The sequence below is a fragment of the Nematolebias whitei genome, chromosome 19 (genome assembly GCF_014905685.2).
Source record: "Nematolebias whitei isolate Nwh7 chromosome 19, NemWhi1, whole genome shotgun sequence".
Lineage (NCBI taxonomy): Eukaryota > Metazoa > Chordata > Actinopteri > Cyprinodontiformes > Rivulidae > Nematolebias > Nematolebias whitei.
Genome location: NC_056516.1, coordinates 29,390,127 through 29,404,495, shown reverse-complemented (window position 1 = coordinate 29,404,495; position 14,369 = coordinate 29,390,127). Strand labels below are relative to the sequence as shown.

The 14,369-nt window shown below is 39.6% G+C and overlaps 2 protein-coding genes across 2 annotated transcripts; both read left to right on the top strand.

Annotated features, from left to right (window-relative positions):
* Positions 1-3,112: 3,112 nt before the first annotated feature.
* On the top strand, positions 3,113-5,882 carry s100a11 (S100 calcium binding protein A11). The gene is given in 4 exon segments (XM_037692895.1): positions 3,113-3,178; positions 3,180-3,232; positions 3,325-3,457; positions 5,574-5,882. Coding segments are annotated over 4 exon segments (387 nt in total). The 3' UTR covers positions 5,709-5,882.
* Positions 5,883-8,402: 2,520 nt separating this feature from the next.
* Positions 8,403-14,369, top strand: s100u (S100 calcium binding protein U). The gene is made up of 3 exons (XM_037692804.1): positions 8,403-8,533; positions 11,478-11,614; positions 13,398-14,369. Exons 2-3 carry the CDS (start codon positions 11,495-11,497, stop codon positions 13,881-13,883), a joined length of 606 nt encoding a protein of 201 aa, XP_037548732.1. The 5' UTR covers positions 8,403-8,533; positions 11,478-11,494; the 3' UTR covers positions 13,884-14,369.

Genomic DNA, 14,369 nt, shown 5'->3' with positions numbered 1-14,369 from the left:
GTGTGTTTCTGTTAAGCAACAGTACATGACTATACAGTTCATTCAATATTACACATTACACATCCTGGTTTTTATTTATTTTATTTTTTACCAAATCTAATCTCTAATCCTGCAGACTGACCGACAGGTGTCGGAGAAGGAGATCCGGGTACGTTACGTGATGATAATCAGATCAGGTCAGACCAGTTTTTCTTTTGTTTTGTATTTTGGTCAGCTTTTTTTTTTTTTTTTACACAAACTAAACAAACCTCTAACGGCCCTAAACAACTTTTATCCTCTGACTCACCTCTGGTGGGTTTAATGAGTTCGTCCGAGCAGTCAACTCAACTGCTGAACCACTTTTGCACTTTTCCTCAGACATTTCACAAACATATTGTCTCGGGGATTTTTTTGTAGCCCTGAGGCGCTTCAATCCTGGGGCATGCTGGGTAAAAGTATAAAGTTGAGTAATGTGTAGTAATCCCCAAATAATTTGCTTTTTGATTTAACAAAAACAGGATTGCCATACAAACCAGTGCTTTGTTTTCTCGATTAATTTTTTTTGTTTGATAATAAATCTGAACTGATTTGCATGTGAACGATTTCGATGTATCTTTTGGTTTTATTCTTTAATTAGTCCAGGCAGTGAAACTAGAGCAAACTTTATAGTAAAGACTTGGTTTTTCTTTCATTTTCCATCATCATGTGGGTGTAAACTGCTTTTCTTCAGCGACGGAGAGAAGCTTTGAAATGTTTCGTATTTATTCTGTCACGACACTGCACCGCTTTTTCTTATTTAATGGGAGGAGCCACAATTTTTTTTGTCCCACTTTGTTCAGTTTGAATGGGTTTTTTTTCTGTTGCTTTTCAGAAAAATTAGCTTAACAGCTGCTGCTTATGTGCCTTTTATTAATATAATTATTAATATCTTACATTTTGACCAAGAGGTCTCTGATTTCAAGAAGTTTACTCGAGTTTTTCCTGCTGTTCACAGAATGATTGTTGCAGAATTTACACACTAAGTATTAAACTGTTTTTTTTTTTCCTCTGCAAGTGTTTTTTTTCCTGAAGATTTTTTGACCAAAGGGTTTGAAGGAAAGCGTGTTAACCTCAGCACACAAATGAAGTGAGTTGATTCAATAATCTGAAGTATTTCTGTTTTTGTGGGGCAACAGCTTTTAAAAATGTAGACGTGAATTTAATTTAGAATATTTCATTTCTCCTCAGCAGCTCGTGTCCCGTTTTTATGGAGTAAATGTTGATTTCAATAAAATTTGCAACATTAAAAGTGTAAATGTCATTTTTTAATAGTTTGGATGAGATTTTATAAAGGGTGTGTGGATTTGTTTTAATTTAATATTTTTATATTTATTTTTAAAGTGATTAAGTTTTTAAATGAAGTGAACACCAAGTTCTGAAGGACTTGGGTGACTTTTGCTGAAAAGCTGAAGTTGAGCTGTTAAAATAAGCAGCAAAAGGTTAACAAAGCTAACAGTACTCAAAAGTCTAGTTAAAAGTAGCAAAAGGCTAGCTCAAAGCTAAAATAGGAAGATGGTGGTTCATTGCTAAAAGTAGCAAAAGCTTAACTAAAAGCTAAAGGTGGCAAAAGGATAGCTCAAAAGACTAAAACCTGAATGTAGCAAAATGCTAACTAAAAGCTAGAAGTATCCCAAAACTAGCTTGCAAAACGATAGCTAAAAACTTCAAGTATCAAAAGGCTAGAAGCTGAAAGTATCAAAACACTAGCTATAACCCTCAAGCATCAAATGTTTAACTAAAGGCGAAACATTTAGCTTTGTCAAACAAAAGCGAAATGCAGCTGAACAATTGCTAAAAGCTAAATGTAATAAAAGGAAACAAAAGGATAGTTAAAACTAACTAAAAGCTTAATAAAAGTATCAGAAGTTTAACTAGAAGCTGAAAGTATTAAAAATTTAGCTTTTCCAATTAGAAGAAAAATACAGCAGAGCAGTAACTAAAAGCTAAATGTGATAAAGAAAACAAAAAGCATAGCTAAATTTAGCAAAAGGTTAGCTAAAAGCTTACCAGCGCTCACTATAAGCATCAAATGTTTAACTTAAAAGCGCAACATTTAGCTTTGTCAAACAAAAGCGAAATGCAGCTGAACAAAAGCTAAAAGTCAAATGTAGCAAAAGACTAGGTTAAAAACTAAACGTTAAAAAAAACTTGCAAGTGAAATAAAAGATAAACGAGTTAGAAAAGGAAAGCGAAGTGTAGCTAAAGAATGGCTAGAAGTATCAAAATGGTGATGATAGTTAAAAGCTGATCGTTTAGCTTTTCAAAGCAGTAGCTAAAAGCTAAATATGGCAAAAAGGCTAGGTAAAATGTAGCAAAAGAAGACCAAAACCTTAAGACATCTAAAGCATTTCTATGGGGGGAAAAAGTATAAATGCCAGTTTCAGTAACCGTGACACACGGCGTTTCTTTTCTCACATTCTGACAGGAAGTGATGGCATGAATGGCATCTAATCGCAGCCATGATGCACAGCTGAAGTATTTACACCGAAGAGAATTTGTCTGAGCAAGATCGTACACGTTCCTCAGCCGTGAACTCACTCCACGCTGACACGACAAACTCGTAAACCGGACATGATGATTGGCAGGAACAAGTCGGTGATTATGAAACTCCAGACGGAGAAAGACATTTGATCAATTCTACAAGTCCGACAGCAACTGGGTCAATCATTTGTGTGTGGTTCATCCCATAAAGGGCCTATTGTTGATTCTGAAAAGTTCAATTCTAGTAAAACTGTAAAATAATGAGCAGAACGAGGTCTTTAATTACAACTAAAGCAGCATAATTCATTCTTGCGGCTTTACACTGTAATACACAAACACAAACTGCAGCTCGTACACAATAAGAGTGTTTTTGTCCTTCATACCATTATTTGAGTCATGTTTTGTATAAACTAATTATTGCTTAGATATGCAGGATTCAATCCCTCGATTAGACTCACCTGATGCTTTCACATAACCATTCCACTCTTTGCAAACAGACTGAAATGTTGTTTTTGTCCAATCATCAGGACACATTTGCCCTTTTTGTAGGTCAGACGTTGCCAGAGTCATGGAAATCCGACAGCCATGAGGGCAGGTTAAGGGTTTTCCGCTGATGTGTGCAGCAGTGATGGAAGGGAAGCGCGTATATTTAGAGAAGGTGACGGCCAGAGTTGACAGATTCAGGCTCCTGGCATCTTCTCCGCTTCATTTCGTCGGGTCCAAACACAGCAAGGTAAAAATTTTAAGAACGAGCTGCTTTTTTAATTCTTAACTCCTGGTTTTATGAGAATGTGTCTTAAATCATTTATTTTTTTTACTCAACAGCATCATGGAAGCTGCCATCAACACCATTGTCTCCCAGTTTAAGGTGTTCGCTGGGCACGATGCGTCCTCCAACACGCTGAGCAAAGACGAGTTCCACAAGCTGGTGACCTCTCAGCTCCCCAACTTCGTCAAGGTTTGTCTCTTTCTCATCAACATCCTGATCAGCTGAGTTTTACTGACGATGTAACGAGACGGTCCAGCTTGGACATGCATGGATTCTCTTTAATACGTTATTTGACAAATGTATTTTCCTGACACAGTGATATCACAAATATATTGCACTTTAGGACACACACAAGGTAAAAAACAATCATCCCTGTCAGTTTGTGCATGCGTACAGTTTCTGCAAAAACAGTATTTATGCAATGAGTTCAATCCTTCATGCTTATTACCAAGTAAGTTTTATGAGTTTGAATGTGTAGCACTTTTTATTATGGAAGCGTTGAGCTGTCGCATGAGGTAAAATTATTGTTGAGCTGTATCTAGTTATAAAGAGAAAATAACTCATTATAATAAGATCTCATTAAATTATCTCGTTATAATGAGAAAACTATCTCATTATAATACGATATCTTGTTATAAAGAGTTAATTTAATGAGATAGCTTGTTAAATTATCTCTTTATAAGAAAACTCTCATAATGAGATATCTTGTTAAATGAACTTGTTAAAACAAGATAGTTTTCTCATTATAGCGAGATAATTTAACAAGATATCTAGTAAAATTATTATAATGAGAAAACTCTCATAACGACATATTTTGTTAAATTATCTCATTTTAATGAGAAAACTATCTTGTTATAGCGAGATAATTTAACAAGATATCTCATAAATTATCTATTTATAATGAGAAAATTATCTCGTTATAATGAGATAATTTAATGTGATCTCATTATAATGATATAGTTTTCTCGTTATGAGATAATTTAACAAGATATCTCATTAAATTATCTCATCATAACGAGATATCTCGTTAAACTATCTTGTTATAACAAGATAATTTAATGAAACATCTCATTATAACGAGATAGTCTTCTCGTTATAACCAAATAGTTTTCTCATTATAACGAGATATCTCGTTATAATTAGATATCTCGTTAAATTATCTTGATATAACAAGATGGTTTAACAATATATTTTGTTATGAGATAGTTTTCTCATTATAACAAAGTAGTTTTCTCGTTATAATGATATAATTTAATGAGATATCTCATTATAACGAAATAGTTTTCTCATTATAATGAGATAATTTTACAAGATATCTCATTATGACAAAAATAATTTTCTCGTTATAATGAGATAATTTAACGAGATATCTTATTATAAGGAGATAGTTATCGTGTTGTAATGAGATGCAACTCAACAATAATTTTACCTCACGTGACAGCTCTACGCTTCGTACCTTATACCCCAACACGGCATGCTTTTAGTACTTCATTTATACGTGTACTAGTACTGTATAGCTATCTTTTTGCTCATCTATCACTTAAAAATCAAATAGAAAATGATTTGAAAGATCCAAAAATGCAACGTTTCTAGTAAAGTGTAGTGACAGAAGGCAATAGTAAAATATATACCAGAATAGTAAAATATTTTTAAGGTTACGTTAGCTACTATTTTAAATCCTTTGAAGTTGAGTTGTGTGAAAAAGTTACACACAGTTAATATCTTACCTGTTGAAGGTGGCTCTGAATGATCTGTGTCTGGAGAGTTTGAGTCTAATCCTGCCTGGCTTGATGAGCTAATCTACTCTGATCGGGGTCAGGACCAACACGAACTGCTGCTGTCCTAAAACGACTCCAACCTAAAAAGGTTTGAGCTTCAGAGGCAGCAGCTCTTGCTGTAGCACTTTCGATGCAGCCGGGGGGAGGACACGGAACTTGTGCAGGAAAATCAGAATATTTCTGCGAGAATAACCTGAAAAAAAATTACAACAACGTAAAAGTTGATACAACTTCTGTATAAATTTTGAGGCTGAATTTGTTTTAAAACATGAATTTAGTTTGGTCTTGGCCTCGTTCAGACTAGCCATTAGCTCGTCACTTTGATCAGAATTAAACTTCAAACTGAAACTGTTCAAGAGTCATCTACCGCAGGTAAGATGTTTACTCTGTATAACCCTTTTAGCCTAAATGAAGTGCTTCTAAAGACTTTAATTGTGAGGAACTTTGTTTAGTAGCTCCCTGGGTCATTGGGTGTCGGGACAGTATTTTGCCGTCTCCATTAACGATCAGCGTCTCATCATCCACAGAACGCCAGCGATCCCGGAGCCATCGACCAGCTCATGAGCTCGATAGACGAAAACAACGACGGGGAGCTGACTTTCTTCGAGTTCTGGCAGCTGATTGGGAAACTGGCGAGCAAACAGGGGGGCTTCAGCCAGTAGTCGACTCTGTCGGTTGTGCAACACCAGTCGAATCGGTTTGTTCAGGCTGCTCAGCTGTAAACCAAAGAGCATACGATTTCTTCCATCAGTGCCACATGTGTACATTCTTAGTTAACCATTTGTTGAATGAGGGGAACTTTGAATTAAAAGGCTTCACTGTGTTGAACCTTCAACCACCCACTCAGTCTCTTGTCATTCATTCACATTATGTGATGTCTGGTTGAGCAGTAGTGTATTATAACCTTGATTTAAGAGTCTGTAATCTGATATGGATTACTGCTACCACACCATATCTTGTTCCATAGAGCTTTATAATGTCCGCACAAAGCTGCCTGTCCAAGCATTAAGGATGATGAAAAAGCCTCGTCTTTAGTGTCCATCATTGAGGCCTCAGTAGACTGTGTAATGGCCCAAAGGCAGCTTATTGTGTCTGGAAGGCCTTATTGTTTTTGCACCAATGAGTAGGTTTTGCTAATTCGGTTATTAAATCTAACGTCTAGACAAAGTTATTTGAGCTGGATTGCTTCACTTTCTGATTTATGGCTTGAAGGCCTGTTTTAATTTGCCAAACAATACAAATAAGGTGTCACTAACTTGACTACGAGAGTTGCAGGCATCATGCTGATAAGTAAAAGTGACCTTTGTATCCAAATAACCCCCATGTTACGGTGCCAGCATGGGTTGGGCAAATGAGTCATGAAAACACGTGAAATGATTACAGTACCCGGTTAGGAGGGGAAGGCTGTTTGTATACTGTCTGTCTGTAGTCAAGAGCTTCTCCAGATAAGCACTGGTATCCATTTAAACAATAAAAAAAAAAACACGAGCAGGGAGATACAACCTGTGGAGGGAGGTTACTACAAAACTAAAAGCATCTGGCTACAACACCAGAAATATTTTCACAAATGAAGCATATCTGTGTGAAATTGGGTCTTTTTTTTTATGTGTCATCGTTGTGTTCTTTGGTCATTTTAAAGGTGATTCACTCGAGCTGGTTTGTTAAAATGATAGTTTTGAAGTGGGGATCTAAAGGTTATGAACAGTTAATATTTTACCTGTCGTAGATAGCTCTCTGAACTGCCTCAGTTTGGAGAAATGGTTTTAATTGTGACCGGACCGATTTTAGTCGATCGTCTTCTAAACATTTATGTAATTGTGAATTTTGCACTTTTATACATGAAGCGTGGTGGCGCAGGGGTTAGAGAAGGTGGGCCTGTGATTGGAAGGCCGCTGGTTCAACTCCCTGGACCGACAACATCAAAATGTGGGAAGGTGACCTGCCTCTACCTTCATTTGCCCACACTCTGGGCCCTTGAGCAAGGCCCTTAACCCCCACCATCTGCTCTGCTGGGCACCCTAGATGGCCGCTCTCTGCTCCACACAGAGGGCTGTGGTAGCTTGGTGGTCTGTGGTTGCATCAGGAAGGGCATCCAGCATAAAAACAATTACCAAGTCTTAATTAGTTTCCCGTGGCAACCCGAGGAAGGGAGCAACCAAAAGAAGAAAACAACAACAAAAAGCATAGAAACATGATTTTCTGCAAGTGCTAATAGCAACAACAGCTAGCCGTAGAACTTTTAGTGCAGCCTGAATAACTGTGTATTAAATTAAAGAGTTAGTCTGGTAACTTTTGAAGTGTTCAATAACTTCTCCACTGTGACATCAGTGATGGAGTACGCATTACAGAAAAAGAGTCAAAAGCCATCGTCCTGGCTAGACTAAGCTAGCCAAACAAGGTTATAATTTCGTTTTTTAGGTTTATAAAACAACTCTTTCAAAAAAAAGAAAAAAATAACAATGTGCTGTTACGAAAGAAAGTTAATTAGCCAATATTCATCTTCTTCTAATGACACTGTTTATGTAGTTTGTTGGCCTAAACAACGTCCGTCTTAGCCCCGCTCGGACCAGCTGTTGTCTATTTGTTGTTTATACGGGTGATGCAGACAAGCACCGCACCCTGCAGTCGTCCTCTTAAACAACAGGCTGATAAAAACCAAACCACACAGGAATGACACAAGCACGCTCATGCACAAGTACGTACTTTTTGCAAAAGTGTAAAAAGGTTGTGAAGTTCATCTGATATTTGTGATGACTGTGGGCTACCTTTTGGGCTCTTCTTCAGGCTTCTTGTCTTGGTGCCGCTCTTGTTTACATCGCGCCGCTTCAATATCACCAAGTTACACAAATTGCACACCCACTATCCCACCAGTACTCTTTTACAGAACTCCACTTAAAAAGAGCTGAATTATCCCTTTAATGCAAACAGTCAGTTTCCTTGAGTTTACTGTGTTATAGTGGATATATTCACACTGATAGGGGGTTTCTGGCTGAAAGCATTCAGATTGAACAGTTTTTTCCTCACCTCTTTATCTAAAGTGAAGTGAAATTCTTTCTAAATGATCTGATCTCGGACAGATAAAGACCCCCACCCACCCTCCTCCCTCCCTCTGCTCCAGCAGATGAATCTGCTCCAAGTCACAAAGGCGAGCCGAGCTGACGCGACACAGCTGCTCCATCAACCAAACACATTAAAAATAAAAAGAAAACACACTAAACTAAGAGATTTCATCTCATTTCATTCCCCAGTGTGCGCGAATAACGCTCGCGCTTTTCCACACTTCTTCCTCCCACTCTTCCAGGTACACGCCCTTTGACTTGTTGGAGGGGCGGGGGGGGGGGGGGGGGGGGACTTTTAAGGACAGGAAAAAAAATCCAAATCACGGAAGAGATTCTGCAGTACGAGTTTGTCAAGTCCGCAGGGCGCAAAGCAAAAGCGGTAGAAAGAGCACATTTGCGCACATTTCGTGTCCCGCAGACGGTGATCGGTGAGTTTTGTGCGCTTTGCTTCTTTCAGAGGATGTTTGTTGAAAGTTTCTTCCTCAGTACTTGCAGCTGATTTGGTCCAGGTTTCTTTTTTTTTGTTGTTGTTGTTGCCACGTTTCGATAAACTCGCGCAAGAGAAGCGTCCTGCCTGTGAGCGCGGGACGGAGTTCGTCCTGCGAACTGTTCCGCGCCTGTCGCACTTTTAGAAAACGGGGAAACTTAAAAAACAAACAGTTTTCTTTGACTCGCGCTCTCTGCTGTGCGTTGCTCTTCCCAACTCGTGCACTGAGCTGTTGAGCACAGTTGTTGATCGCGCACAAGCTGCGGTCCAGGTGACTCGAAGTGACAGGCCGTGAACGCAACACATTCTGGAGGTGTCAGGTTCGTGCGTAAAAGCGCATTTTACGGGGCACTTTTCCCTTTACAGACATTTTTTACAAGACAGCCTGCAAACTTGTCAACATCCTGAGCTTGTAAAACTCTAATAACAACTTTTTTTTTTTTATTTAAACAAATTTATGAGTTTTATATAGCGGCTCAGGCGCGTTCCACCCGAACAGAAGAGCTGGATTACAGAAAGTAGTCCCTCTCCTGCTGCTCGCTTCAGTTTATAGTCGCAGCCCAACTTGTTCCTCTGTTAATATTTGATGCCACAGCAGTGCTAGTATTGTCATGACTCCGCGCGCAGCTCTGGATCACATTCACCCGCATGGAAACGCAATCTGTCGGACTGTGTGTGCGTGCGTGTGTGGGTGTTTAATTATTTGTGCAGATGTTTTGGGGGGAACTAATCAGGAGGATTAGTTTGGGACTAGATCATGGAGTTCTGGCGCGTTGGAGAGACTTGAATTAATTTGTTTAAATTAGAGGCACGTGTGCATTTAGTAATGAATGGAGTCAATAGGATGGGTGTGTGTTCGTGTGTTCGTGTGTGTGTGTGTGTGTGGACTGAGCCGTTAAGGCCCTTGTGTACTCAGGCTGCAGAGGGTGTGTCCCAGGCAGGAAGAGGTCCCCTAAACTTCCAACAGCTTTTTGTTCCAACAAAATAAATAAATAAACCTGACAAAGAGCTTTTATTCACCCTTTGTTACATGATTTTTTTTTTTTTTACACTTGATGCGTTTTATATGTCAAAAACGTGTGTTTTGCTGAATCAAACCAGTACAGCCGCTTTTCATGAAGGAGTTTCAGAGTAAAATGTTGAGAAATGTGGTCGTTTTGGCTAAATCTATTCCAGGGCTCACGCCAAATCAAGACATCTCGAGTGATTTGTCGGCGTTCTGATTATGTGGTAGGGATGAGTCTCATCTACTACCAAACCAAATTTGAGCCCAGTATCTGTCAAACTGACTGACTTATAGCTATTTTTGTGTTTGCTAATGTCAAACAGCTGTGGCGAGCATCTTGAGGCAGGTCGACTCCAAAAGTTAATCAGCTGTAAATGTACATCCAGGAATTAACGTTCCGAGAGTTTCATTTTAATTTGTTCAGTGGTTCGTGAGAAATTTTGCTAACAGACAGTAGCAACTCCCAAGAGTAAATGTCGAAGATTAAATAAAACAATGGCGGGATCTGATCGAGCTCAGAGTTTGTGTTGGAAATCCCTCTCAGCTACTATCACACTGAGTTTTATCTCAACATCTTAAAAGTTGACAGAGTTCGACCCATTTATGTGTCCGGTAACTCTGATTAGCTGCGCCGGCCATTTGAAATCACGTTGACTCCAAAAGGTAAACAGTTGTAGACGTACATCCGTTCATTACGTTCTGAGAGGTTCATTGAAGTTCGTCCAGCGGATCAGGAGATATTTTACTAAAAGACAAATGAAAACACACATATACACAAAAGGGGAGGAGCTAATAAAACCTTTAGGTTATACCACCTTTATTCCGGTAGAATAACTGCTTTCTAGTGTTTATAACACTTCCAGCTCCACGTGTAATGTGCGCTGGAACTTGTCGGGTCAGATTGTTAGAAATCAGAACTGGGTCACCTCATCTGAAAAGGCCTGAGTGAAACATTAGACCTTAATGACCCCGAGTTGTCTGAGCGCGCTGTCACTCTATATGTCTAACGAGCCTAATGAAGCGTATATGCTGTATGTTACAGGCGAAGGCCTCGGTTTGACGCTGCGTCTATGTGCCGCCGCCCTTTGGCGCGAGGCTGCATCCCCGTTGGAACAAAGAGTCAACAGTTTTGTGTTTGCTCCGCGACATTTGAATACTGAAACTTAACAGGCGAGCGGGTTTGTTTGCCCCGAAACGTATATCTGTCTCGCAGCTTCGGGGCAGGAACGTTGCTCCGAGTTCGCCCGTAAATTCCTGTCTAAGTGATCTCCGCAGAGAGCAATGAACGGAATTCCTGCAAACGTGTCGCTTGCTGTCTTGTTACAGTTTGAGCAACGGCTGCGGGTTATCTGTGCATCGGGCCGGCTCCGAATTCCAGATAGTCTCGCTGTCAAAGTCGGGCCGAGACAAATGTTTTCACAGGTTTTACTGCAGAGAACCGCTCGTCTCGTTTTGGGTTATGAGGCCTAATTGCACATTTGTTCCTGGGTGTTTGTGTGCAACCGGTAATAATTTAGGGGATGAGGCAGCAGCAAGTGAAGGAAGGAGTGGAACTGAAGAGTGGATAGTGACGAGGTAATCCCTCAGGTAATGTGAATCCCAGTCCACTGCTGGTAGCATCAGTAGATCAGATGACCTATCAAAGATCAGAACTTCCATTGTGCGTCGCAGCTCGTCTCTCAGTCTGACTCACGTCACCGTCCGTCCCTTACTGCGAACGAAAAGCCTCGCAGAGACGGTTCCATTTTCCACCATGTGTTCCCGTACATGCACAACTGGCCAAATCTGACTGTTTCTCCCGACAACGGTTAAATCTATGATCTAATCTGTTTTTCCCATGTGTTGTGACTTCTCATCTCCCCCTCCCCCCTCCCCCCAGGAGAGGAATAAGGAGTCATGGAAACGGCCATTCAGACGGTGGTGAAGGTCTTCCTCAAGTCGGCCAAAGGAAAAGAGAGCGTAGGAAAGAAAGATTTCCAAAACCTCGTCTCTTCCCAGCTCGGCAACATCCTTTCGGTTAGAAGATTATTTTTTTTACGGAACTTTTAAATGTGCACTCGCCTCACGGAGATGCTAGCTCTGTGCAAAAGTCTCAAGCCAGCCTTTCCGCTTCATGCTTTTGCAGTTAGCAGTTCTTTGGGCTTTCTGGAGGACTTCCTAATTCTTATCACTCGTTTTGAGTCCCGCTTGACCATTTTCTGACATGTCATTCGTTGGTGGGTTGTTTTTGTTTGTTAGGCTGCTAAACTCTGATTAATGTATTAATCAAGAGTAAAAAAAAAAGATTCCTGATCTCACAGGATGAACTAGTGTAGAACCTTTTAAATCTCATCTTTAGGCACTTTGTCACCAGCAGCTCTTAACAAAATCAGCTGAAAACTTGACATGCAACAGATGATCAATTAAAAGATAAGGATTAGGTTAGAGCTGGGCGATATGGACCAAAATTAATATCTTGATATTTTTTAAGATAAATCGCGATATACGATATATATCTCAATATTTTTTCTTTCCATAAAGTAATAACTAAAATAGATTTCCGAGTCAAAGCTTTGCCCATTTGGCACACAGGCACATTTATTAACAAACAGCTGTAAATTACAAAATAAATATCTAAAAAATAAACTATTTACATATATTAAATAATAATCCTCTTCAGCTGCACCATCTTCATGACGTTCGTAAGCGTGTGTGAAGCAGCACGTGAGGAGCTGTGTTTGTATTCAGTGAGGGAGAATGAGGAGCCGCGTGAAGTTGGCGGCGCAGACAGGAGAATAAACTACACGAGTTTTCAAGTCTAATAAAACTCGATGGTTGCCATAGAGCCATTTTAACCATCGTAAATTGAAAAAAAATTGCGATACATCGAGTATATTCGATATATCGCCCAGCCCTATCTCAGGTTCCATTTAACATTTCTTACATATATGATTTTTAGATATTTGTTCATCTTCACCAGATGTTTTTTTTTAGGCCCAATACATTTACTTTTGATTTTCACATGTCCACCTTCCTCATTTTTAAATCACAGAGTAACAGTTTGTTTTCATGGTCATCTTCAAGAACTGAACTGAGGTAAAAATGCATGAAAATGCAGCCAGTAGACCGTTTTAAAGGATTACAAGAAAGTCTGTCTGATCAGAAACAAACCTTAGAGACTGAGTGAACACTGAGCTGAACTACTTTGCTAAAGAAGCTGAAACTGTATTATTAAAGCTAAAACATGCAGACAAATAGCTAAAAGCCACATGAAACACTATTAACTGAAGGTTGCAAAACATTAGTTTAAAGCTAAATGTTAGCTAAATGCTAAAAGCATCAAAAGACCAGTTAAAAGATAAACTAGCATAGCTAAAAACTGAAAGTAGCAAAAGGCTGGCTAAAAGCTACAAGTAGCTTAATAAAACAAAACTTCAAAATGTCTGGTGAAACAGATTTCAAATAGAATGTTTTTGAAAAAAATTGTATTTTTATGGGGAAAATATTTGTGAATAAAAATTAAATATCTTGAAAAGTACAAAAATGACAAAAACCACAAGTCATAGATGCCATCTTCTAAGTAAGATGTACTTTTTGATATATGCGGATGACTAAAATAGCACAAAGTACGCAGAAATATTGGGAGTCAAGATGAGGTTATGTGTAGAAAAATTAAAAAAACGGGTCAATAAGAATGTGAATGCTGACTCAGCATATTTAAACGCATTGTGCAACATTTTAAGGCACATTTTGAAACACATTATTAGGTTTGATTTCAGAAATGCTCATCCAGTGACTTACAACTTTATCTACTACCCAGGGTGCAGACAGCAAGGACGCAGTCAACAACATGTGTCAGGGACTAGACGCCAATTCAGACGGCAGGGTCGGCTTTGAGGAGTACATGAAGCTCGTCGGCTACCTGGCGTGTTCACTCAGCGAGCAGCGTGTCCTCAGCAAAGAGGAGCCTGCGCAGAACGCCGCAACTGGACAGGTTGCCCAAAGCGCTCCCAACAACAATGGGGAGCCACCCAAAGAAAATGCAGAGGCGAAGGACGAGGCAAAGCCCGAGGTGAACGACGACGCCAAGCAAGAGGCGAAAGCAGATGCCAAGGTGGAGGTAAAGGCTGAAGCAAAGGCCGAGAAACCAGAGGCAGCTAAGGAAGAAGAAGCGGCGGCAGCAGCCGAGGTGAAGGCCGAAAAGGAGCCAGAGAAGCTGGAGGAAACGGTAAAGGCGGAGGGAGCCGCAGAGAAGTCGCCTGCGGCTGCTGAGGAAGAAGGGAAGACAGCCGAGGCCACATCGTAGGGGACAACAAAAACACACTACAACTTGAGAATGATGCCAAAACAAGTTGGAAAACCACTATTTTTATATCTAATAAAATACAAATATATGTTGAAAGTCTTAACACTACAATCAGCTATTAAAAAAAACACTATTCTTTTTATATATAATTATGTAAATGACGTTTGTGCTGCCAGTTACCACTATGTTAATATGTACAGCATGTGCATCCCAACATTTAGCACGTTTACCTCATTCTGATCATTGACTATGTTAGCATGCACTTGTACTCTGTCGTACATGCAGCTGTGAACGCTTCCCTGTAAACTAGCATTCGCCTGGAAACTTGACTGAAGTATCGTAACACGCCACTACATTCCTGTTGTATGTTCTCTTTGTTGTTCCCACCGTTCTGTCTCGTCCATCCAAATATTTACGGGAATAATTAACAAGATAGCGGTATTTTTTCTTCTCCTTCAAACTCAAAATGTCTTTTTTTTTTTTTTT

Bases quoted from the DNA above. Each gene is read 5' to 3' on its own strand.
- s100u (XM_037692804.1), top strand. From the start codon at position 11,495: ATGGAAACGGCCATTCAGACGGTGGTGAAGGTCTTCCTCAAGTCGGCC. The intron at 11,615-13,397 runs GTTAGAAGATTA...TCTACTACCCAG, and splicing joins AGCTCGGCAACATCCTTTCG to GGTGCAGACAGCAAGGACGC.